Below are 27591 nucleotides of genomic sequence, written 5' to 3' on the forward strand. Positions count from 1 at the left end.
ATTATGCAAATTTGTCTCCTCAGATAAATCTGTATCACCAGATCATCTGTCCAAGGGACATGCTTCCGCAGACCCTCTTGGGTGATAGTGACAACGGACGCCAAGTCTACTAGGCTGGGGTGCGGTCTGGAATTCCCTGAAGGCTCAGGGGGTGTGGACTTGGTCTGAGTCTCTACTTCCAATCAATATTCTGGAATTGAGAGCAATATTCAATGCGCTTCAGGCTTGGCCTCAGTTGGCTTCGGCCAAATTAATCCAATTTCAGTCGGACAACATCACGACTGTGGCCTACATCAATCATCAGGGAGGAACAAGGAGTTCTTTAACGATGACAGAAGTATCAGATAATTCAGTGGGTGGAGGCTCACTCTTGTTATCTGTCAGCAATCTACATCCCAGGAGTGGACAACTGGGAAGCAGACTTTTTAAGCAGACAGACGTTTCATCCGGGGGAGTGGGAACTCCATCCGGAGGTCTTTGCCACCCTGATTCTCAGATGGGGCAGACCGGAATTGGATCTGATGGCGTCTCGTCAGAATGCCAAGCCTCCAAGATACGGATCCAGGTCAAGGGATCCTCAGGCCGAACTGATAGATGCCTTGGTCGTTCAACCTAGCTTATGTGTTTCCACCATTTGCTCTCCTTCCCCGGGTGATTGCACGGGTCAAACAGGAGAGGGCTTCTGTAATTCTAATCACTCCAGCGTGGCCTCGCAGGACAGAGTATGACGATCTGTTGGACATGTCCTCTCTGCCGCTGTGGAAGCTTCCATTGAGGCAGGACCTTCTCATTCAGGGACCCTTCCATCATCCGAATCTAGTTTCTCTGCAGCTGACTGCTTGGAGATTGAACGCTTGATTTTATCTAAGCAGGGGTTCTCTGATTCAGTCATTGAAACTTTGATTCAGGCACGTAAGCCTGTCACTAGAAAGATCTACCATAAGATATGGCGTAAATATCTTTATTGGTGCGAATCCAAGGGCTACTCATGGAGTAGAGTTAGGATTCCCAGGATTTTATCTTTTTCTCCAAGAAGGATTGGAGAAAGGGTTGTCAGCAAGTTCCTCAAAGGGACAAATCTCTGCTTTGTCGATTTTACTACACAAGCGTTTGGCAGATGTTCCAGACGTTCAGTCCTTTGTCAGACTCTGTCTAGAATCAAGCCTGTGTTTAGACCAATTGCTCCACCCTGGAGTTTGAATTTAGTTCTTAATGTTCAAGGGGTTCCGTTTGAACCCATGCATTCCATTAGATATTAAGTTGTTATCATGGAAGGTTTTATTTTTGGTTGCTATTTTTTCTGCTCGTAGAGTTTGAGCTTTCAGCGTAACAATGTGACTCGCCTTATCTTATTTTCCATTCTGATAAGGTGGTTTTACGTACCAAACCTGGTTTCCTTCCCAAGGTTGTTTCTAATAAAAATATTAATCAGGAAATTGTTGTTCCTTCATTGTGTCCTAATCCTCCTCCTAAGAAAGAGCGTCTGTTGCATAACTTGGACGTGGTCCGTGCCCTGAAGTTTTACTTGCAGGCGACTAAAGAATTTTGTCAATCATCTTCATTATTTGTTGTTTTTTCTGGAAAGCGTAGGGGCCAGAAAGCTACGGCTACCTCTCTTTCTTTTTGGCTGAAGAGTATCATCTATCTGGCATATGAGACTGCTGGACAGCAGCCTCCTGAAAGAATTACGGCTCATTCCACTAGGGCTGTGGCTTCTTCATGGGCATTTAAAAACGATGCTTCTGTTGAACAGATTTGCAAGGATGCAACTTGGTCGTCTTCATACTTTTTCCAAATTTGATACTTTTGCTTCATCTAAGGCTGGTTTTGGGAGAAAGGTTCAAGCAGTGGTGCCTTCCGTTTAGGCTCCTGTCTTGTCCCTCCCTTTCATCCGTGTCCTACAGCTTTGGTATTGTATCCCATAAGTAAGGATGAAATCCGTGGACTCGTCATATCTTGTAAAATAAAAGGAAATTTATGCTTACCTGATAAATTTATTTATTTTACGATATGACGAGTCAACGGCCCACCCTGTCATTTCTAAGACAGGTATTTACTTATTTTTGTTAAACTTCAGTCACCTCGGCACCATTGGCTTTTCCTTTCTCTTCCTAACTTCGGTCGAATGACTGGAGAGAAAGGGAAGGGAGGAGCTATATATACAGCTCTGCTGTGGTGCTCTTTGCCTCCTCCTGCTGACCAGGAGGCGTAATCCCATAAGGATGAAATCCAATGACTCGTCATAAACATAAAATAAATAAATTTATCAGGTAAGCATACATTTCCTTTTTTTTTTTTTACATAAAGATGTTCAGGAAATATTTTAAAGTAAGCTTTTTACAAGCTATGCTGCATCACTTTCAAGTGTTTCAACATTTGGGTATCATGTCCCTTTAAATCATAACTGTTTGGCTACGTTTGTAGTGGAGTGGCTAATGGAAACAAAATTATTATACACTTATTAATATTGGAAGAGAAATGATAGTGCCTTATTCTTTTAATGGTCTAATTCATATGGCAGTTGGAGAAATTTCAGTTTCGGTTGTCTTTTTTTTTTTTTGCGTGGTCAAAACTTGTTTAGAAAAATGAACTTAATTTTATGTTTTCATCTTTTCTTACTATTTTGGGCAATTTAAAATGTGTTGCAGGCATTTCTTTATTCAAGATTTGGTAGAGGAACGGGTTAAATATATATTTCTCAGTTGTTCCATTAAGATCTTAAAACAGTGGCCTCTTAAGAGTTTTAAAGTAAAATATCAGATACCTAAATCTCATATGTTGTTTTCTTACTTCCAGACAAGTTAGGAGATAAAACAAAAAGAATTGGTATTCTCTCTGGGATATTATACCATATAATAAAGATACAACATTTAATTTCTCACTTATATAATTATTGACTTATTTGAAGGGCAAATTAAATTCTAATGGTATTAAAACAGAAATGGACCACCACATTTTATATGAATATTAATTAAATCTATTTACAGAAAAGCCTAAGAAGAAAAAAAAACTATGAAATATGATTTTTCTCTAAAAACTGAATTTATGTTTACCTGATAAATTTCTTTCTCCTACGGTGTATCCGGTCCACGGCTTCATCCTTACTTGTGGGGTATTCTCAATCCCTACAGGAAGTGGCAAAGAGAGCACACAGCAAAGCTGTCCATATAGCTCCCCTCAGGCTCCGCCCCCCAGTCATTCGACCAACTGTTAGGAGAAAAAGGAGAACCATAGGGTGCAGTGGTGACTGTAGTTTATAAAAATAAATTTAAACCTGACTAAAATGCCAGGGTGGGCCGTGGACCGGATACACCGTAGGAGAAAGAAATTTATCAGGTAAACATAAATTCTGTTTTCTCCTACATTGGTGTATACGGTCCACGGCTTCATCCTTACTTGTGGGAACCAATACCAAAGCTTTAGGACACGGATGAAGGGAGGGAACAAGTCAGGTAACCTAAACGGAAGGCACCACTGCTTGCAAAACCTTTCTCCCAAAAATAGCCTCCGCAGAAGCAAAAGTATCGAATTTGTAAAATTTGGCAAATGCATGCAGTGAAGACCAAGTCGCTGCCTTACAGATCTGTTCAACAGAAGCCTCATTCTTGAAAGCCCAAGTGGAAGCCACAGCTCTAGTAGAGTGAGCTGTAATTCGTTCAGGAGGCTACCTTCCAGCAGTCTCATAAGCCAACCGGATGATGCTTTTCAGCCAGAAAGACAGAGAGGTCGCAGTCGCCTTTTGAACTCTACTCTTACCAGAATAGACAACAAAACAAGGACGAAGTTTGTCTGAAATCTTTAGTTGCTTTTAGGTAAAACTTCAAAGCACGAACCACATTGAGATTGTGTAACAGGCGTTCCTTGTTAGAAGCTGGGTTAGGACACAGAGAAGGAACAACTATTTCCTGGTTAATATTCTTATTGGAAACCACTTTTGGAAGAAAACCAGGTTTGGTACGTAAAACGACCTTACCTGTATGAAACACCAGATAGGGTGAATTACACTGCAAAGCAGACAATTCAGAAACTCTTCTAGCTGAAGAGATAGCAACCAAAAACAAAACTTTCCAAGATAGTAACTTAATATCTATGGAATGTAGAGGTTCAAACGGAACCCCCTGAAGAACTAAAAGAACTAGATTAAGACTCCATGGAGGAGCCACAGGTCTGTAGACAGGCTTGATTCTGACTAAAGCCTGCACAAACTCCTGAACATCTGGCATTGCTGCCAGACGTTTGTGTAACAAAACAGACAGAGCTGATAAACCTTTCTCCAATCCTTCTTGGAGAAAAGCTAAAATCCTTGGAATCCTAATCTTACTCCATGAGTAACCCTTGGATTCGCACCAACAAAGATATTTCCGCCATATCTTATGGTAAATTTTCCCAGTGACAGGCTTTCTAGCCTGAATCCGAAAACCCACGCTTAGCTAGAATCAAGCTTTCAATCTCCAAGCAGTCAGTTGCAGAGAGACTAGGTTTGGATGTACGAATGGACCTTGAGTTAGAAGGTCCTGCCTCAAAGGTAGCTTCCATGGTGGAACCGATGACATATTCACCAGGTCTGCATACCAGGTCCTGCGTGGCCACGCAGGAGCTATCAGAATTACCGAAGCCTTCTCCTGTTTGATCCTGGCTACTAGCCGTGGGAGAAGAGGAAACGGTGGAAAGACATAAGCTAGATTGAACGACCAAGGCGCTGCTAAGGCATCTACCAGTGTCGCCTTGGGATCCCTGGACCTGGACCCGTAACATGGAACTTTTGAGTTCTGACGTGACGCCATCAGATCCAGATCCGGAATGCCCCATAGTTGAGTTAACTGGGCAAAAACCTCCGGGTGAAGTACCCACTCCCCCGGATGGAAAGTCTGACGACTCAGATAATCCGCTTCCCAGTTGTCCACTCCTGGGATGTGAATTGCTGATAGATGGCAGGAGCGATCCTCTGCCCATTTGATGATCTTGGATACCTCTCTCATCGCCAGGGAACTCTTCGTTCCCCCCGATGATTGATGTACGCTACAGTCATGTTTTCCGACTGAAATCTGATGAATCTGGCCTCCGCTAGTTGAGGTAATGCCTGGAGCGCATTGAATATCGCTCTCAATTCCAATATGTTTATCGGGAGAAGAGATTCTTCCCGAGACCATAGACCCTGAGCCTTCAGGGACTCCCAGACCGCGCCCCAGCCCAAAAGACTGGCGTCGGTCGTTACGATGATCCACTCCGGTCTGCGGAAACTCATTCCCTGAGACAGTCTGCCCCCTACTAGATCCGGTCCCGGATCGGGGGCTACCCCTTCATGCTGTCTTGGTAGCAGCAGCAGGCTTCTTGGCCTGTTTTCCCTTGTTCCAGCCTTGCAATGGCTTCCATGCTGGTTTGGGCTGGGATGCGTTACCCTCTTGCCTAGTGGCTGTAGAGGTGGAAGTCGGTCCGTTCCTGAAATTGCGAAAGGAACGAAAATTAGACTTATTTTTAGCCTTGAAAGGTCTATCCTGTGGAAGGGCATTGCCCTTTCCCCCAGTGATATCTGAAATAATTTCCTTCAACTCTGGCCCAAATAGGGTCTTACCCTTGAAAGGAATATTAAGTAATTTTGTTTTGGACGACACATCCGCCGACCAAGACTTTAACCAAAGCGCTCTGCGCGCCACAATTGCAAAACCAGAATTTTTCGCCGCTAATTTAGCTAACTGGAAAGCGGCGTCTGTAATGAAAGAATTAGCCAACTTCAGGGCGTGAATTCTGTCCATGACTTCATCATAAGAAGTCTCCTTTTGGAGCAAGTTTTCTAGTTCCTCAAACCAAAAAGCCGCTGCAGTGGTTACAGGAATAATGCAAGAAATTGGTTGAAGAAAACCCTGTTGAACAAAGATTTTCTTAAGTAAACCTTCTAATTTTTTATCCATAGGATCTTTGAAAGCGCAACTGTCATCTATTGGTATAGTCGTTCGCTTAGCTAGCGTTGAAACTGCCCCCTCTACCTTAGGGACCGTCTGCCATGCGTCCCTTCTAGGGTCAACAATTGGGAACATTTTCTTAAATATAGGAAGGGGAACAAAGGGTACACCTGGCTTCTCCCACTCCTTAGTCACGATATCCGCCACCCTCTTAGGTATCGGAAATGCATCAGTGTGTACTGGGACCTCTAAGAATTTGTCCATTTTACACAATTTTTCAGGGATCACCAAAGGATCACAATCATCAAGTGTAGCTAGGACCTCCTTAAGTAGGGCGCGGAGGTGTTCTAGCTTAAATTTAAATGCTATGGCATCAGGCTCTGCCTGCTGAGAAACATTCCCTGTGTCAGAAATTTCTCCCTCAGACAGGCCCTCCCTCACCGCCAAGTCAGATTGATGTGAGGGCACTACAGATAAATTATCCTCTGCGTCAGCTTGCTCATTTTCTGTGTTTAAAACTGAGCAATCACGCTTCCTAGGAAAAGCTGGCAGTTTGGATAAAAATGCTGAGAGAGAATTACCCATTACTGCCGCCAACTGTTGCATAGTAATCGCAATTGGTGCGTTAGATGTACTGGGCATCGCTTGCGCGGGCATAGCTGGTGTTCACACAGAAGGGGAGGATAGCGAGCTATCTTCACACCCTTCAGCTAAAGAATCATCTTGGGCTGCATCTTTAAGTGTAATTGTACGGTCCTTAAGCTGTTTCGACGCTATAGCACATTTCACACATAAATTTAATGGGGGAACCACCTTGGCCTTTGAACATAGAGAACATAGGTTATCTGAAGGTTCAGACATGTTTAACAGACTTAAATGTAACTTCAATGCAATAAAATTTATTTTTGACAAAAACGTTACTGATTCTTTAAATAATAAAAGTGCACACTTTATTAGTGAAACATCAAAAAACCATCAAAAACACATCCGATTTTTATGAAATTTTCACCACAGTGTCATAATGCTTTGAAAAGGTTGCACACAAATTTTCAGACCAATTAACCCCTTAATGCCCAAACCGGAGCTAATAACAGCAGTTAACCGGTTAACACACTACAGTACTCTGCCACAGCTTGCCCTGTGGCTTTTACCTTCCTTAGGGTTATTTTGGTAAGAATATAAGCCTCCCTGGAGCGCTTCCTGATGCCTCCGGACTCCCCACGTGAAGCTGCATGAACTGGCTAGTCAAAACAAGTGCACAATTGAGGCACGAAAATGAGGCTTCCTTCCTCTGCATACCAGAGTGGAGGGGCCTTTCTGACTAGATTAGGTGTCCAACTAAGTGCCAGGCGCAAATTAATCCCCAAAAGTGTTTTAAGTTGATAAAAAAACACCTATTTAAGTTGAAAACTTGCTAAAAAGCAATCGATTAGCCCACAATAGTGTCAAGCAGCAAAATAAGCCATCCTTTTATTGCTGAATCTAATAACAATGGCTTACCTATCCCAGAGGGAATTTCTGACAGTCTTCTAGCATTACTGGGTCTTGTTAGAAAAATGACTGATCATACCTGAAGCAGTTAAGCCTGCAAACTGTTCCCCCCAACTGATGTTATCTGGTTTCAACAGTCCTGCGTGGGAACAGCAATGGATTTTAGTTACTGGTGCTAAAATCATAGTCCTCTTAGCAGAAATCTTCTTCACTTTCTGCTGCAGAGTAAATAGTACAAGCCGGCACTATTTTAAAATAAACTCTTGATAGAAGAAATAAAAAACTACAACTAACACCACATACTCTTTACCACCCCTGGGGAGATGCTACTAGTTAGAGCGGCAAAGAGAATGACTGGGGGGCGGAGCCTGAGGGGAGCTATATGGACAGCTTTGCTGTGTGCTCTCTTTGCCACTTCCTGTAGGGATTGAGAATATCCCACAAGTAAGGATGAAGCCGTGGACCGGATACACCAATGTAGGAGAAATCTTTGAATATCTGCTTTCTTTTCCATGGTGAAACCTACAGTTTAGATATTAAAGCATTTAAATACCATATTACTTATTGGTAGAAATATACTCAGGCCCTGGAATTCCAAGAATGCACCAAGATGGTCAAATTTAAAAAATAAATTACATAAACTAATGTTAATTGAACAACTTGATATGTATGCTAAAAAGGAAGCAGGTATAGTTTTTTTTATCTAATGGGGGAAATATATTAAAAGACAACCCGTGTCTGAACCGCAACAGGTTATTCTTCCTTTTGCTAATTCTGAATATTTGACCAATGCCAAGCTCAGAGTGGCGGATCTAATATAGCAAAAAAAAAAAAAAAAAAAAACAATGCTATTTAAAGTTTATTTATAGTTAATTAGAATACATGTATATTCTCAAATGTCAAATCTAATGCATGAAGTATTCTGTTATTTGGGAATAATAGTATTTTCAGTTTAAAATTGAGGAAGGTATGAGCTTATTTATTAGAGTATTTAAAATAAATTTAATAAGACATTTCGTAATATTGACTATTGAATAAATTCTGAAGCAGAGCGTCATTTGTTGTATAACAGCAAATTAAGGGATAAGAATAATCTTATATAGTTTTAATTATGAATGGAATTATTTGAATGTATAGAGCAAGCTATAATTTTATATGTATTATTTACTTGGTGCTTGAGATTGTATTTAGTTAATAAAATATGAAAAAAATTGCAATGTTTCATTATGCATAACTAAATATTTTTTACAAAAACATCAAGGTGTTTAATGTCTCTTTAAAACATGTCAGAATAAAGAAAGTTCTGGCTATAAAAGTGAATTGCCATCTCCTTACCTGTCCCTCTCTCGTTCCCTGGTTGAGTTGCTATCCGGTTTGACTGCAGGTCTATCCACCTTGATCTGGGCCGGTAAGCCTGTACCTAAATTAGTCATATGAATGGGTCCATGCTATGAGCAGAAAAATACACAGTGGCATTAGCAATTCTACAGGTACTGAGCAATATCCAGCTCCCAAATTTTAACCCACTTTAGCCACCACAGGAGCCTGCAATGGATCTGCAAAGGAATGTTTTGCAGGCATCTCTGGCAACCAAGGCGGCCATTGAAACAATCACATAGGACTGCATGGAATGGCTTCCTCTGTTACTCTGTAGGGTATCACCTTTCAGGGATCCAGTGTTTTACCATATTTATTGCCAGAGAGGACTGCCTTGCATTGTACAGAAGTGCACTGCAGTCTTCTATGGAAGCCAAGGGGTTAAAATGTAGTCCTGAACATGAATGTTCAACACTGGATACCTTTCAGCCTTACTTTTTTTTTTTTTTTTTTTAACAGAACTGGAATCAGAGGACAGACATCAAACAATATTTCTTCTATTGCCATTAAAGTGTCTTTACACAGTGATATGCAAGACTATTTATATCATTACCTGGAAGTAGAACTGCAAAATAATTACAGCCATTTACAAATTGGCTAAAAATAATGTTTTAAAGTTAAAGAAAAAAAAAAAAAAAAAAAAAAAAAAACTGTTCAGATCCGGAAAATAAAATCTTTTAAAAAAAAAGTTCCAGTTCTGCAAAATCAAATCAAGGGATGACATCTGCTTTAACCTAGAAGAATGTATTAAAAATAATCTATTTTTCTACTTCATGCCCTGTCTCAACTGACAGAACAGCCACAGAATCATGTGTGTTCAATACTACCTCTTCTCGGCATTGTGGCTAAAGGCTTTCTACCCAAAAACAAGAATCAGCAAATATATATATAAACAATTTACATGACCAAGCATCTCTCACCTCTCAAAACTAATCCAGGGAGACTACTCAGTAATTAAAACATAAAGTCATTAAAGAAAATTAATAATTTTCATGTTATTTTCTAGCTTAAACGAGGGATCCTTTTCAAAATGTAATTTTTCACAAATCATTAGGAACTATTAAATATCTGTTACAACAAAAAGCACTGTGCTTAAATATAGTGCATCCACATTATCTTTTCAAATTCAATTAATAAGCTATATAGGTAAGAAAGAACTAAAAATATTGCCATGTTTGTCACGAAAGCTAAAGAACACTTTTTTTCCCTCTTGCTTCTCCTCCACACCTTTGTTTTGATGCGTGTTCAATTACCTACTTATATTGTTATTTCACAAAACATACTTTGTAGCCTAATTATAAACATGCATCTTGAGTGATAGAAAGTCTTACAAAACCATATCTACAATTCTAGTAACTTAAATTATGGTAGAATCCATGTTTATACTTAAGAAAAAAGAAATCAGGATGCAGGTCACAACAACCACCTTTTGCAAGGCTTTACAAACTACCTAAAATTAAAGCACATTTGTTTTAGAAAGTGTTGAGCAAACAGTCTACAGTTATTTCTTCTCCCTCTAAAAGAAAGATATTGCAATTTTTAGTATAGGCACTCAATAGAATGTGTCACACAAACATATGCAACAGAACAGCGTGTAAGGCATTTAAATCATCAGTGATTTTTTTTAAGGTCTATTTCATGTCTATGTTATAGCACCTGGTATCCCAGCAGCCCGGACTCTTCCTCATCTGGAAGCTCCTCTGTGAAACGTCTCTTCTGTCCTTGAGGCAAAGGAGGCATCGTATGGGGAGCAGTTGATTTGACAAGGGCCACAGGTGCATAAGGACTACTTAAGGGTGCCTTAAAAAGGATGGAAACAAATGAAACACTAAAAACGGAGGCCAGTGTTATGGCAGAGATTAAAGAAAAACAAATTATGCTTACCAAATAATTTAAATTTCCTTCTGTATAAGGAGAGTCCACGGCTTCACTCCTTACTGTTGGGAAAATACTGAACCTGGCCACCAGGAGGAGGCAAAGACACCCCAGCCAAAGGCTTAAAGGGACACTAAACCCATTTTTTTTTATTTCATGATTCAGACAGAGCATGCAATTTAAACAACTTTCTACTTTACTCCTATTATCAATGTTTCTTCGTTCTCTTGCTATCTTTATTTGAAAAAGGCATCTAAGCTAAGAAGCCAGATAATTTTTGGTTCAGCCCACTGGACAGCACTTGTTTATTGGTGGGTGAATTTATCCAACCTACCAGCAAGAACCCAGATTGTTACCCAAAAATGGGCCGACATCTAAACTTATTCTTGCTTTTCAAATAAACATACCAAGAGAATGAAGAAAATGTGATAATAGGCGTAAACTAGAAAGTTGCTTAAAATTGTATGCTCTATCTGAATAACGAAAGAAAAAATTTGGGTTCAGCGTCCCTTTAAATACCTCTCCCACTTCCCCTATCCCCCCATTCATTCTGCAGAAGAAACAAGGAACAGTAGGAGAAATATCAGGGTATAAAACGTGCCAGAAGAAAAAAACTAAAAATTTAGGGGGCCGCCCATCGGAGAAACAGGTGGGAGCCGTGGACTCTCCTTATACAGAAGGAAAAGAAATTATCTGGTAAGCATAATTTATGTTTTCCATGGCTTCATTCCTTACTATTGGGAAACTTATACCCAAGCTCTAGGGGACAATTAATGATAATGGGAGGGACAAAAGAGAGGTGGACCCTAATCTGAGGTCACCACAGCCTGCAAAATCTCTCTGAAGGCTGCTTCAGCAGAAGCAAAAACATCAAACTTGTAGAATTTAGAAAAAGTGTGTAAGGAGGACCAGGTAGCCTTACAAATCTGCTCCATAGAGGCCCAAGAGGAAGCCACTGCTCTAGTAGAATGAGCCGTAATTCTGAGGTGGTCTGTGACCTGCTGTTTCATAGGCTAAGTGGATAAGACTCCTCAATCAAAAAGATAAGTCAAAAAGACCCTCTGACCCTTACGCTTCCCAGAATATGCCACAAACAAGGAAGAAGTTTGTCTAAAATCCTAAGTAGCTTGAAGATAAACTTCAAAGCACGAACCACGTCCAAGTTATGAAGTAAACGTTCCTTCAAAGAAGGAGGATTAGGACACAAAGGGAGCACAATCTCCTGACTGATGATGCGGTCTGACACAACTTTAGGGAGAAACCCTAACTTAGTACGTAGGACAGCCTTATTCAAATGGAACAGATAAGGAGGCTCACATTGCAAGGCGGCAATCTCAGGTACTCTGCGTGCAGAGGCAATAGCCAGTAGAAAGAGAACTTTCCAGGACAACAACTTAATATCAATTTCATGCATAGGCTCAAACGGAGCCCGTTGCAAAACTTAAAGAACCAGATCCAGACTTAAAGGGGGGGGGGGGGCGAAGATATGAACACAGGTCTGATCATAAATCAGAGCCCCAACAAAAGACTGAACATCTGGAAGCTCAGAGAGCCTCTTGTGCCACAAAACAGACAAGGCCAAAATCTGTCCCCTCAGGGAACTGGCCGAAAGACCCTTCTCCAGACCATCCTGGAGAAACAGACTTTATGCCAAGGAAAACCACGCTCTTCACACCAGAATAAGTAGGTTCTCCATACCTTACAATATATGGGACGAGTAACTGGCTTACGAGCTTGGATGAGAGTATCAATAACCCTCTCATGCATCTATTAGCTCCGCCTGAGGATCACTGGACCTCGACCCATATCTGGGTAGTTTGGTATTGAGACGAGACGCCATGAGATCTCTCTCTGGCGTCCCCCACCTGTAGCATATCGCCGCAAACATTTTGGGATGAGAGACCATTCCCACGGGTGAAAGGATTGTCTGCTGAGAAAATCAGCTTCCCAGTTGTCCACACCCGGAATGCGGATAGCCGACAGCGAACAGTTGTCACCGAGGTGATATTGTCCGATTGGAATCTGATAAACCAGGACGAACCCAGAAGAGGCCAAGCTTTCAGAGCATTGTAGATTGCTCGAAGCTCCAAAATGTTGATCGGGAGAGAGCGTTCCTCCTGTGACCACAGGCCCTGTGCCTTCTTGGCACCCCAATCAGCTCCCCATCCTGAGAGGCTTGTGTCCATAGTCACAATCTCCCAGGATGGTCTGAGAAAGGATGTCCCTCGGGACAGATTATCTGGACAGAGCCACCAAGAGAGCGATTCTCTCGAGCGACTGTCCAGGGAAATCTGTTGAGAAGGATCCGAATGATCGCCGTTCCAAGTTTTTTATTGGGGGTGGGGGAGGGCCTGGGGGAATATCACGTCAGGACTATCATGCCGTGTACAGGTCGGTCCCGGGCACCTTCATTCCGGGACAATGCTGTAGCCCGGAGCGGAAAGGTCGCCTGGAAGTGACGTCACACTCCAGCGGAGTGATCTGCTACCTGCAAAGAAAATTTTAGATTTTTGGGGTACAAAATCGCGATTTTCATTTTTGCCCATATCGCCCAGCCCTACTGGACACCATGAGACCAATTACCTCCATACACTGAGCCACAGATGGCCTAAAGGAGGTCCAGAGGGCAGCACATGCCGAAGCTAGCTTGTCTCTGGTCTGATAGAAATATCCTCATGGATATTGAATATATTATAGTACCCAGGAATTCTACCCTGGTTCTTGGTATGAGAGAACTCTTCTCTAAGTTTATCTTCCATCCATGTGATCGAAGAAGAGAGAGAAGAGATACCGAATGGTCCTCTGCTAAACGAAAGCATGGTGCTTGAAGCAGAATGTCATCCAAGTAGGGAGCTACTGCCATACCTTGGGTTCTTGTGACGGCCAGGAGAGCTCCTAGAACCGTTGTAATGATTCTTGGGACCGTAGCAAAACCAAAAGGAAGTGCAATGAACTGGTGCTGATCCAGGAACGCAAACCATAGGAACTGGAAGTGGTCCCTGTGGATTGGAACGTAAAGGTAGGCATCCTTCAGATCTATAGTGGTCATGAACTGTCCTTCCTGAACTAGAGGAAGAATGGACTTGAACGATGGGACATTAAGGAATTTGTTCAGGCACTTTAGGTCCAGAATTGGGTGTAAAGTTCTTTGGAATCACAAACAGGTTTGAGTAGTATCCCAAACCTCTTTCTGCAATAGGAACCGGGACAATGACCCCCAAGGAGGACAGATCCTGCACGCACCCCAGAATGGCTTCCCTCTTTTCTGGTTTTAAAGACAGGCTTGAGAGGAGAAATCTGCCCTTGGGTGGATGAGATTTGAAGAAAGTGTGGTGAGAATAGGGCGCTATACAGTGAACACAAAAGATACAATAAAATCACTTATAGATCAGTTTAAATTTTATCTAATAAAACATGTACATTTTCTAAAAAAAAAAAAAAACCTGTAAAAAAGCAAGAAGGCGATATACCATAAATGATAGTCTTAAAAAAAAAAAAAAAAAAAGGATGAGACCTCTCCCCATAAGTAAGATCACATATTGTGCAAACATAAAAACTTCCCGAGATCGATCCAGACTGGTAATCCACCTATGCAATATAAGTAACAGTCATATAAGTGACAAACAGTCAGATAGTATTCCACCACACAAATGTACTTGGATATTTCTCACAGATGCGGCTTATATAGCCGTTCCAACACTTAGGAGTGTGGTAAAACTTGCCTCCTTTAAAGCCAATAAGTCATTCCGAGTGAAAAGTAGTAAACCGCTTATATTACCTGACCTTGGTAACTTTCATATGCCTGGTGCTCACAAACAGCCGGAGTCACATCTCCCAAGCCATTTCCACACCTTGTGTGAACCTGGTGGGACTCCCTGCTTCCTCTGTGTAGCGATCCACTTGGTTTAACAGTTACTTCCGATATCCACACCTTGTGTGAACCTGGTGAGACTCCCTGCTATCTCCGTGTAGCATTCCACTTGGCTTAGCGGTTACTTCCAATAGGGGTCATCTGACTTAGGGTTGTCTTTTCATTGGTAAAAAAGCGGATTTTTAAACATTTGACAATAGATGCAGTTTCGTGTCTCCTTTCGTATGCAAGTATTGACAGTAATCACATAGGCTCTCCACAGCATTCAATCAACGCGTTTTGCCCAGTTCCTAGGGCTTTATCAAGATGCATAGCCGTGTTTGGAGCCTGAAATATATACCTGTGGGGCCTTTGTGATTGGTTGTCGGTGAGTGACCCATATTAAAAGGTGGATTTGTGTAAATCCTTGCGGTTCTTAGCTTAAGGTGGTATGTATGAAGGACATTTTCTTTTTATCTCAGAAATGCTGTATTCTAGATCGTGCATAGGTATATTTTGCATAGGTGAGAAATAGGTATATTTAGGTAGCATCAAGAGGTATAAACAGCAACAGTTTGCCCTCTACACGATCCGGCTTTGGATCAGGGGCCGCCCCTTCATGCCGACTTATTCTTGGCAGGCTTCTTGCTCTGCTTGGATTTATTCCAGGATTGAGCTGGCTTCCAAGTGCTCTTAGCTTGCTCAGGCTTAGGAGGACTGCTGACGTTGGGACTTTTCAAAACGAAAGGAACAAAAATGAGATCCTTGTCCCTTAGATTTGTTCTTTATATCCTGTGGTAGGAAGGCACCCTTGCCCCCTGTAACCGTGGAGATAATGGAGTCCAGGCCTGGACCAAATAAAATGTTTCCCTTAAAATGAAAGTAGTCTAGACTTAGAAGTCATGTCCGCAGACCAGGACTTCAGCCAGAGCGCCGACACAGCTGCACGAGAAACCAGCGATTTTAGCATTCAGGAGAATAATCTGCATGTTTGCATCACAGATAAAAGAATTTGCAATTCTCAAGACCTTAATTCTATCTTGGATAACGTCGAGGGGACCCTCCACCTCGCTCCAACAGCAGCCGCCAGTTGAAATAAATATCCCGTATGCTGAAACATTTTTTCTGAGAAAAGTTTCTATTTTTTTATCCATCGGCTCTCTGAAAGACAAGCTATCCTCAAGAGGGATAGTAGTACGCTTAGCTAACATGGCGATAGCGCCATCCACCTTAGGGATGGAACCCCACAATTCCATTTGAGAGTCCGGGACCGTGAATAATTTTTTAAAGGCAGACGAAGGGGGGAAAAAAGATCCAATTCTATCCCATTAGTTTTTAATAATATTCGCCATCTTTACAGGTACAGGAAAAGTTAGCGGGGCTACCCTGTCTTTGTACACCGTCAAATTTAGGGATCAAATGTTCATCAGGAAACTTGGCCTCTGGAACCTCTAATGTCGACAGAACCTCCTTTAGAACAAAACGTAGGTGTTCAATTTTAAATCTAAAGGCTGGCTCCTGCGCAGCCAGAGGCCTAGAGGTAGCAGACTCCGATCCATAAATTCCCCCCTCCGACGACTCAGAGTGTGACCGATCCTGGGATATTTGAAAGGCAGACAAATCAAGCAAATCACTGGATGTCCCCTGGACCGGAGAGCTATGTTTAACCTTTTACTTGCTCTTAAGCAGGGCGAGGTAGAGCACTAAGGGCCACAGACATCGCCATTTTTAACTGCACGGTAAAGTCTGATGGTAAAAGGCTCCCTCCAGACGGAGGATCAGGTGTGCTACGGGAAGCTGCATGTTACAAATGGAGATGAATGATGGGTATGTACCTTGCAGGACAGCGAGTCCTCAGAGGTAGACGGCTCAGTCATACTAAAGGGGTTAACCTTCTTAGACATAACCTTGTTGATGCATATGGAACATAGTTGAGACGGCGGGCACACCAAGGCCTCCTCATAATATAGACAGGTATTACTATTATGAATAGAGGGAGTACCCTCAAGCATATCAGGATCCTCCATAGCTTGCAGTAACAGTAGGATACAAATAAATGAATTTTTATTTTCTCACAAAAACGGCACCTTTATACCCCCAATGACGGGGCACTCAACACCTCCTAGACCCAAGCAACCAGAGAAGAAGCGACCTCACCCAACAGCTAGCTTGGTCAGGAAAGAGAAAATGAAAGTGTGACCACACCCGGTCACGTGGTGCGTAATGCAGGACTGCCCCTGCTATGATAAAAAGCACGCCAAGCTACAAGCTGCACAGCGTCCAAAGTGAAAGTAAAAACCTGTATGTTCCGTTACCGCATAACAAACAAACAGTCTATGAGCACAAAATAAATCTCACATATAAAGCAGCATAAATCAAAGAAAACACATTTGATTAATCCTCACTGTTCAATAACCTCCCTCAGGAGATATTAACCCATGATTCGATAAATATAAAAGGAGTCACACTGTGACCCTGTCATCTAGCGTTTTCAACATAAGTAAAAATTTTAAATGATCTTACCAGAATCCGTGCTGTGGAATAGAGACACAGCCTCTCAAGTGTGACACAATCTTGTAGCATAGCTCCTGACATGGACTTGAGTGAAGAAAGCAGACAGTGAAACTCGTCAACACTAGTTGCTTAAGGAGCTGTTAGCAAGCAGTCTGGATTGGTTCGCAGACTCTCCCTGCATCTCTAGACTAACTTTTGTCAATGCTCTCACTGAGAGGCTGACAAGACTACTTAAAACTCCAGTTCCATAACAAAAGGCATATATCCCTCCTGAGGAACAACTCTGAAATGTTTTGACACTTATCTGCCATCCTCCTGTGACGAAAGGCAAAGAATGACTGGGGACAGGGGAAGTGGGAGAGGTATTTAAGCCTTTGGCTGGGGTGTCTACCTCATCCTGGTGGCCAGGTTCAGTATTTCCCAACAGTAAGGAATGAAGCCATGGACTCTCCTTATATTAAGGAGGAAATAGTAATACTTCATGTTGAACTCTGACAGAAAAAATAAAACAGTTTGTGTGAATAGCCTGTGTAATAATTCACCACATGAAAGCATTAAAAAGGGGCACTAGAGTCAAAATTAAACTTTCATGAGTTAAGATTGTGCCTGCAATAAAAAAAAACCTTCCCAATTTATTTCCATAAGAAAAATAATGCATAAGGTACACATTGTTTTTATATGCACCAGCTCCTACTGAACATAAGCAAGACTTGATAGTATATATGTAGGTGTTTTGTGATTGGCTAATGGCTATCACATGATACCAAGAGCAGGGAAGAAGTGTGTCAAAAAAGTAATCTACTACTCATTTGAAATACAGCATTGCTGCATTATCTTTTTATTACACGTTTTTTGATTATACAATTCTACTTAAAGGGACAGTAAACCTAAAAAATAATGTTATATAATTCTGCACATAGTGCAGAATTATATAACATTATATTAGTGTTATCGTTCTAAAACCTTATTTCCCCTTTGAATTTTTTAAAAATATGACAGGTTTTCAGACCCGCTCTCTGCCCTGTTCTGAGCGGGTCTGTTTTTATTACACAGCGCATCGGGCCAGCTGTATAGTCACAGCCCGGCCCGACTGCGCCATAACACTAAGTGCAGCTCGCTCCTACTCTGTCTGACAGCAGGAGAGAGCTGCACTTAGTGTTATGGCACGTTTGGGCCGGGCTGTGACTATACAGCTGGCCCGATGTGCTGTGTAATAAAAACAGACCCGCTCAGAAGAGCGCAGAGAGAGAGTCTGAAAACCTGTCATTTTAAAAAGATTCAAAGGGGAAATAAGGTTTTATAACGATAACACTAATATAATGTTATATAATTCTGCACTATGTGCAGCATTATATAACATTATTTTTTAGGTTTACCGACACTTTAATGTTCCTTTAATCCAAGTCTTTAATGGGATGTCTTATTTTTCAATCATGTTTTCAGGTTACTCATCTCATTTAAAATACTTTTGATGAGGATACTCTACAGCTTTTCCTCCACTGACAATACTTCAGTTTCGTTATATTGCTAAAAGGGCAAAAGCTCAGATTCTCACATTAATTTGTCCCCTTGTCAGTTGCAGGTGGCACACACACACATACACTGGTATTCAGCTACCGGACAACATTGCGTAGTATCTTCCTATAAAGTCAAAGGATAAAATATACTTACAGGAATTGTGGTGACCTGAGGCTGTACTTGTGGAATTGGATAGCGTGTTGGCACTGGGGGTACAGGAGCAGACAGAGGGGGCATAACACCAGTAGATGGAGGCACAGTACTGCCTACTGGAACCACATATGGTACAGGAACTGGCTGCTGAAGTGGTGGTGGGCACACAGAAAATCCACTCTGGAATCCGTTTGATGGATAGTATGGGGGCTGTAGAGGCACTGTGCCGATGGGGGGTGGCTGTGCGTACCCTGGATCAGAAATGATAAATACATTTAAGACCTGAAATGATCTACATAAAATGTAATTAACCCTTTCATGACTGGGCTAAAAAGTCTACATCGGAACAAAATTGGGTTTTGTGACCCTTTAACATTATGCTTAGCAAAAAACAAAAAAAAAAAAACAGCTTTGCAATATATTTTCATTATTTAGTCTTCCCCTTTTTGTGTAATTTAGCTCTGAAAATTGCATAATTTCTAATTCTCAGTATTTGAAATGCACTCTGACTTATAAAGGCTAACACTGCTACTTATGTGTTCCCAATTGGCTTTTATCAGATAAGTGCAAAACAAATTTCTTCATACTAACTTTATGAGAGTGGATATCTTTGTTGTCTGGACTAAAATCTTGTGTTAAAACAAAAAGGTTGAATTGCATATGCAAACTAGCAAAAGTGGAAGAGGACAATGGAATAAGATGAAATCATAGCTAAATCTGAATAAAGCTGGTGAATTACTATAGCAGGTAGAAAAAGGCTTGGGAGATTATGGGAAGTTTTTTTTTGTTTTACTAGTTCCTGACCTAAAACTCCAGGAGTGAGTAATGTGAATTACAGTACACTGGATAAGCTCAATTTGTTAAATATATAATTTTGGGAAAGGGAAAAAAAGAAAATTTATGCTTACCTGATAAATTTGTTTCTTCTTAGACACAATGAGTCCACGGATCATCTTCATTACTTATGGGATATTCACTTACTGGTCAGCAGGAGAGGCAAAAAGCACCACAGCAGAGCTGTAAAATAGCTCCTCCCTTTCCTCCCACTCCAGTCATTCGACCGAAGTTAGGAAGAGAGAGGAAGAGCCAAGGTGCAAAGGTGACTGAAGTTTACAATAAAAAACATCCTGTCTAAAAATGACAGGACGGGCCGTGGACTCACTGTGTCTAAGAAGAAACAAATTTATCAGGTAAGCATACATTTTCTTTTCTTCTTAAAGACACTATGAGTCCACGGATCATCTTCATTACTTATGGGATCCAATACCCAAGCTAGAGTACACTGATATGGGAGGGACAAGACAGGATACCTAAACGGAAGGCATCACTGCATGAAGAACCTTTCTCCCAAAAGCCGCCTCAGCCGAGGCAAAAGTATCAAATTTGTAAAATTTTGCAAAAGTGTGAAGAGAAGACCAAGTTGCAGCCTTGCAAATATGTTCCACAGAAGCTTCATTTTTGAATGCCCATGAGGAAGCAACAGCCCTAGTGGAATGAGCCGTAATCCCCTCAGGAGGCTGCTGTCCAGCAGTTTCGTAAGCCAAACGTATAATACTCTTCAGCCAAAAAGAAAGAGAAACAGCTGTAGCTTTCTGTCCCCTACGTTTGCCTTAAAATACCACAAAGAGAAAGACTGGCGAAAGTCTTTAGTCGCCTGTAAATAAAACTTTGAAGCACGAACTACATCCAAATTTTGTAAGAGCCTCTGCTTCTTAGGAGGATTAGGACACAAGGAAGTTACAACAATTTCCTGATTAATGTTCCGATCAGAAACAACCTTGAGAAGAAAGGAAGAAATCCAAATTTCGTATGTAAGACAACCTTATCCGCATGAAAAATAAGGTAAGGGGGCTCACATTGTAATGCTGAAAGCTCAGACACTCTACGAGCAGAAGAAATCGCTACCAAAAATAAAACCTTCCAAGATAGCAACTTGATATCTAAGAAATGCATAGGTTCAAACGGTACCCCTTGAAGAACCTTGAGAACTAAATTAAGACTCCATGGAGGAGTAACTGGTCTAAACACAGGCCTAATTCTGGTTAAGAACTGACAAAAAGACTGAACAACAGGGACATCAGCTAGACACTTGTGTAACAGGATAGATAATGCTGACATTTGACCCTTTAAAGAACTTGTAGATAATCCTTTCTCCAATCCTTCCTGGAGAAAAGATAAAATCCTAGGAATCCTAACTCGACTCCAAGAGTAGCCCTTGGATTCACACCAATAAAGGTATTTACGCCAAATCTTGTGATGAATCTTTCTAGTGACAGGCTTACGAGCAGGAATCAAAGTGTCTATGACTGAGTCAGAAAAACCTCGCTTGGCTAGAATCAACCGTTCAATCTCCAAGCAGTCAGCTTCAGAGAATCTAGATTTGGATGATAGAAGGGTCCCTGAATCAGAAGGTCCTTTCAAAGCAGAAGCCTCCAAGGAGGTAGAGACGACATCTCCACTAGGTCTGCATACCAGATCCTGTGAGGTCAGGCCGTTGCTATGAGAATCACTGAAGCCCTTTCCTGTTTGATCCGGGCAATCACTCGCGGAAGGAGAGCAAACGGAGGAAACAGATATGCTAGATTGAAGGACCAAGGGGCCGCCAGAGCATCTATCAGCTCCGCCTGAGGATCTCTGGATATCAACCCGTACCTGGGAAGTTTGGCATTCTGTCTGGATGCCATGAGATCCAACTCCGGCTGACCCCATTTGAGGATCAGACTGGAGAAAACGTCCGGATGAAGTTCCCACTCCCCCGGATGAAATGTCTGTCTGCTCAGAAAATCCGCCTCCCAGTTGTTCCCCCCTGGGATGTGGATTGCCAACAGACAACAATGGGCCTCCGCCCACTGAATTATTTTCGAAACCTCTGTCATCGCCAAGAAACTCCTTGTCCCTCCCTGATGATTGATGTAGGCCACTGTTATTATGTTGTCCGTCTAGAACCTGATAAACTGAACCGAAGCTAGTTGAGGCCAGGACAGAAGAGCATTGTAGATTGCTCTCAGTTCCAGAATGTTTATGGGCAAAAGAGACTCTGTCTGAGACCATATCCCCTAAGCCCTTAGGGAGCCCCAAACTGCTCCCCACCCCTGAAGGCTGGCATCTGTTGTCACAAGCTCCCAGGTTGGTCTGCGAAAACATATTCCCTGGGAGAGATGATCTAGAGACAACCACCAAAGACTCCCTTGTCTCCTGTGCCAATAGAAGTCGAGGGGGCAAGTCCAAATAATCTCTGTTCCATTTTTTGAGAATGTCCAACTGCAGAGCTCTGAGATGAAAGCGAGCAAACAGGATGATGTCCATTGCCGTTACCATCAAACCTTTTAACTCCATGCACTGGGCCACAGAAGGACGAGGAGAAGATTGCAGAGCTCAACAAGTATCTATCTTTTATTTCCTGACTTCTGTCAGAAAAAATCTTTATAGACAGAGTCTATGATGGTCCCTAGAAAGGTCACTCTTGTATGAGGAACTAAAGAGCTCTTTTCTAGATTCACCTTCCACCCGTGTGACCTTAGGAAAGCCACTATCAGATCCGTGTGAGATTTTGCTAGGTGAAAGGACGGCGCCTGAACTAGGATATCGTCCAGATACGACAACAACGCAATGCCTCTTGAACGAAGCACCACAAGAAGAGACTCCAGAACCTTTGTGAAGATTCTGGGAGCTGTGGCAAGACCGAAAAGGAAGAGCCACAAACTGGAAATGCTTGTCTAGAAAGGCAAACCTTAAGATCCTGTGATGATCCCTGTGAATGGGAACATGCAGGTACGCGTCCTTTAAATCTACTGTTCTCATAAACTGACCCTCCTGGATCAAGGGAAGGATGGAACGAATAGTTTCCATCTTGAAGGACAGTACTCTGAGAAACTTGTTTAGACTCTTGAGGTCTTGAATTGGTCTGATGGTTCCTTCTTTCTTGGGAACCACAAACAGAATGGAATAGAATCCCATACCTTGGTCTTGAGGTGGAACGGGAACGATCACTCCCAGAGCTAAGAGGTCTTCTACACAATGTAAGAATGCCTATCTTTTTGTCTGGTCTGCAGATAACCTTGAAATTAGAAACCTGCCCCTGGGAGGACAAATTTTGAACTCCAGCTTGTATCCCTGAGACACTATTTCTATAGCCCAGGGATCCTGAATGTCCCAAATCCAGGCTTGAGAAAAAGAAAGTCTGCCCCCTACCACATCCATTTGTCCCGGATCGGGGGCAAAACCTTCATGCTGTCTTGGAGTCATTGGCCGCCTTCTTGGATTGCTTACCCTTATTCCAAGATTGGGCGGGTCTCCAATTAGATTTGGCTTGTTCCTGCTTAGTTGAGGGAGAAGACGAAGAGAATCACTTGAAGTTGCGAAAGGAACGAAAATTAATTTGTCTTGCCTTTTGCCTAATCTTTTTGTCCTGAGGGAGAAGGTGACCCTTAACTCCCGTAATGTCAGAAATAATCTAATTCAGCTCAGGACCACACACGGGTCTTCCCCTTGTAAGGGACAGCTAGAAGCTTTGACTTAGATGAAACGTCCGCAGACCAAGGTTTCAGCCATAAGGCCCTGCCAGCTTGCACCTCATCTTGGTCCATTTTTTCACATAAAATATTGGTATTGAGCAGAAAAAATACTGGGAATAACAATAAAATAAAAAAAAAACGTTACTGTCTCTTTAAATTTAAACTTTTTTTCTTTCTCTTGACAAACTGCTAATTTTGCTGTAGTTACAAAACGGTTACAAAATTTAAGCAATAATTAAACCTCTGCACCACAGCAACCTGCTGAGGTGCTCCTACCTTAATCAATGCTACCGGATCCCTTGTAGAAACGATACGTTACTGCAACCTGCCAGAAAAACCGAACAAGGATCGCATCTGTGCTAAAAGCGCATGAAAAAACATAATTTATGTAAGAACTTACCTGATAAATTCATTTCTTTCATATTAGCAAGAGTCCATGAGCTAGTGACATATGGGATATACATTCCTACCAGGAGGGGCAAAGTTTCCCAAACCTTAAAATGCCTATAAATACACCCCTCACCACACCCACAATTCAGTTTAGCGAATAGCCAAGAAGTGGGGTGATAAGAAAGGAGCGAAAGCATCAAAAATAAGGAATTGCAATAATTGTGCTTTATACAAAAAAAATCATAACCACCACAAAAAGGGTGGGCCTCATGGACTCATAATATGAAAGAAATGAATTTATCAGGTAAGTTCTTATATCAATTATGTTTTCTTTCATGTAATTAGCAAGAGTCCATGAGCTAGTGACGTATGGGATAGCAGATACCCAAGATGTGGAACTTCCACGCAAGAGTCACTAGAGAGGGAGGGTTAAAATAAAGACAGCCAATTCCGCTGAAAAAATTAATCCGCTACCCAAATCAAAAGTTTCAATTTTTATAATGAAAAAAACTGAAATATAAGCAGAAGAATCAAACTGAAACAACTGCCTGAAGTACTATTCTACCAAAAACTGCTTCTGAAGAAGAGAAAACATCAAAAGGGTAGAATTTAGTAAAAGTATGCAAAGAAGACCAAGTCATTGCTTTGCAAATCTGATCAACAGAAGCTTCATTCTTAAAAATCCAGGAAGTAGAAACTGACCTAGAAGAATGAGCCGTAATCCTCAGAGGCGGGGATTAACCCGACTCCAAATAAGCATGATGAAATCAAAAGCTTTAACCAAGATGCCAAAGAAAAGGCAGAAGCCTTCTGACCTTTCCTAAAACCAGAAAAGATAACAAATAGACTAGAAGTCTGTCTGAAATCTGAGTAGCTTCAACATATTTCAAAACTCTTACCACATCCAAAGAATGTAAGAATCTTACCAAAGAATTCTTAGGATTAGGACACAAGGAAGGGACAATAATTCCTCTACTAATGTTTTTAGAATTCACAAGTTTAGCTAAAAATTGAAATGAGGACAGCAAAAACCACCTTATCCTGATGAAAAATCAGAAAAAGGAGATTCACAAGAAAGAACAGATAATTCAAAAAACTGTTCTAGCTGAAGAGATGTCTAAAAAGAACAATACTTTCCATGAAAGTAATTAATGTCCAAAGAAAGCATATGCTCAAACAGAAGAGCATGTAAAGCCTTCAGAACCAAAATAAGACTCCAAGGAGGAGAAATTGGCTTAAATGACAGGCTTGATACGAACCAAAGCCTGAACAAAACAATGAATATCAGAAAGATTTAGCAATTCTTACTGTGAAACAGCACAGAAAAAGCAGAGATTTGTCCTTTCAAGGAACATGCAGACAAAACCTTATGAAGAAACTATAAAATCCTAGGAATTCTAAAAGAATGCCAAGAGAATTCATAAAAGCATCATGAGATGTAAATCTTCCAAACTCGATAATAAATCCTACTAGACACAGATTTACGAGCCTGCAACATAGTATTAATCACTGAGTCAGAGAAACTTCTATGACTAAGTACCAAGCGTTAAATTTTCATACCATCAAATTAATAATTTGAATTCCTGATGAAAAAAAAAACGAATGTTAAGATATAAGGTCTGGCCTTAATGGAAGTAACCAAGATTGGCAACTGGACATCCGAACAAGAACCATATACCAAAACCTGTGTGGCCATGCTGGAGCCACCAGCCACACCAAAGATTGGTCTCTGATGATTTAGAAAATCACTCTAAAAAGAAGAACCAGAGATGAAAAAATATAGGCAGATTGATAATTCCAAGGAAGTGTTAATGCATACACTACTTCCGCCTGAGGATCCCAGGACCTGAATAGGCCCCTGGGAAGTTCCTTGTTTAGATGAGATGCCATCAGATCTATTTCTGGAAGTCCTCACATCTGAAAAATTTAAAAACATATCTGGGTAAAGAGACCATTCTCCAGGATGTAAAGCTTGATTAACAGAGATAATCCGCTTCCCAATTGTCTATACCTGGGAAAAAGACCACAGAAATTAGATAGGAGCTGGATTTAGCCCAAGCAAATATCCGAGATACTTCTGTCACAGCCTAAAGACTGATAGTCCCACCCTGATGATTGACATACACCACAGTTGTGACATTGTCTGTCTGAAAAACGTCTCTTCTTCAAAAAGAAACCAAACTGAAGAACTCTGAGAATGCACGGAGTTCCAAAATATCAAATGGTAATCTCGCCTCCTGAGATTTCCAAACCCCATGTGCTGACAGAGATCCTCAGACAGCCTCCCAACCTAAAAGACTCGCATCTGTAGAGATCATGGTCCAGGTTGAAAGAACCGAAGAGACCTGTAGAACTAAATGATGGTGATCTTAACCACCGAATCAAAGATAGTTAAACATTAGGACTCAAAGATATAAAAAGTGATATCCTAGAATCCCTGCACCATTATTTAGCATAAAAAACTGGAAAGGTTCCCTATGAAATGAAAACAGGGTAGGTATAAGATACAACGCTCAAATGCTATTCCCAAAAGGTAAGTGCACCTCCTAACATCAAACCAAAATAGAAAAAGAACAAGGGGATATGGGAACGCGCTGTACAAAACAGCATATGAGAGGTAAAGAACTATATAAGGAATGTGGATTACACAAGAGTATAATAAAAAAAGTTTATATTTGTAATTGTATTACAATAAGCGATGCCGGCATCTGATACAAAGTAAAATAGTACAATTAAAATAGGATAAGAATCAACAAATTATAAAACATCAGTGTGTAGTGCTGTAAGTAACTATAAAAATAATAATATGTTGCAAAATAACACAATGTTAAAATTGAAACAGAGTCAATGTTACCGTCCTTTCACAATCAGGCCAGTGATTAGAGTGTCTGATCCAGCTGTTAATATGAATGCAGGTATGACTTGGAAAATTCCCTCTGCGTTGTTTTTAAAACAGCGAAAAGCTTGCAGAATCTTCTGGCTTGTATCCAATGACTGAGTTAAATTTCAAAGACACATTCACAGCCATATTTGCGGGATGTCCCGTGCTGTGGACCGGTTCCGGTCAGGAGGTCAAAGTGCAGGAGTAATGATAAGCAACGACAGACTTCGTTTCTTTGAAGTATTTGCTCATAACTTGTGAAATTAAGTAGTAGGTAAGGTGGTTGAGACCAACTCTAATTCACTGAGTTGTTTTTTCTTGGAAATACCATCATACCCATGATCTACTTTCTTCTGTCCAGCACTGGAATCTGAACAATATGGACGCTGTTACAAACTTCACTTGCAATACAACTGCTTGACTTACATATGCGGTAGGTGCGGTGCATTGAGCCTCTTTAATATATGAATTGACTCTATATGCGCAATTCCCACCCATGACCCACATTTGTTAAAAGCAGTCTGATTCATTTTTACTTCAAAGAAACGAAGTCTGTCGTTGCTCATCATTACTCCTGCACTTTAACCTCCTGACCGGAACCGGTCCACAGCACGGGACATCCCGCAAATACGGCTGTGAATGTGTCTTTGAAATTTAACTCACAGTCATTGGATACAAGCCAGAAGATTCTGCAAGCTTTTCGCTGTTTTAAAAACAACGCAGAGGGAATTTTCCAAGTCATACCTGCATTCATATAAACAGCTGGATCAGACACTCTAATCACTGGCCTGATTGTGAAAGGACAGTAACATTGACTCTGTTTCAATTTTAACATTGTGTTACTTTGCAACATATTTTTATAGTTACTTACAGCACTACACAATGATGTTTTATAATTTATGTTGATTCTTATCCTATTTTAATTGTACTATTTTACTTTGTATCAGATGCCGGCATCGCTTATTGTAATACAATTACAAATATAAACTTTTTTTATTATACTCTTCTGTAATCCACATTCCTTATATAGTTCTTTACCTCTCATATGCTGTTTTGTACAGCGCGTTCCCATATCCCCTTGTTCTTTTCCTATGAAAGGAGCAAAGGGAATCGAATCCAATGCTGCAG

The 27591-nt window shown here is 41.2% G+C and overlaps 1 protein-coding gene across 7 annotated transcripts in view; it reads right to left on the minus strand.

Annotated features, from left to right (window-relative positions):
- KHDC4 (KH domain containing 4, pre-mRNA splicing factor) overlaps positions 1-27591 on the minus strand; it is a 77074-nt gene that overhangs the window by 19108 nt on the left and 30375 nt on the right. For 4 of the 7 annotated variants that reach the window (XM_053705029.1, XM_053705027.1, XM_053705020.1 and 1 more), the window contains exons 10-12: positions 18679-18929; positions 10425-10568; positions 8727-8839 (exon numbers count right to left, since the gene is read on the minus strand). In XM_053705029.1, coding sequence (XP_053561004.1) covers positions 8727-8839; positions 10425-10568; positions 18679-18929 — 508 coding nt within the window. The remainder of the gene's footprint in view (positions 1-8726; positions 8840-10424; positions 10569-18678; positions 18930-27591) is intronic. The other 3 variants (XR_008401266.1, XR_008401261.1, XM_053705035.1) reach the window with 1 other exon arrangement.

Source organism: Bombina bombina, chromosome 1 (genome assembly GCF_027579735.1).
Source record: "Bombina bombina isolate aBomBom1 chromosome 1, aBomBom1.pri, whole genome shotgun sequence".
Classification (NCBI taxonomy): domain Eukaryota; kingdom Metazoa; phylum Chordata; class Amphibia; order Anura; family Bombinatoridae; genus Bombina; species Bombina bombina.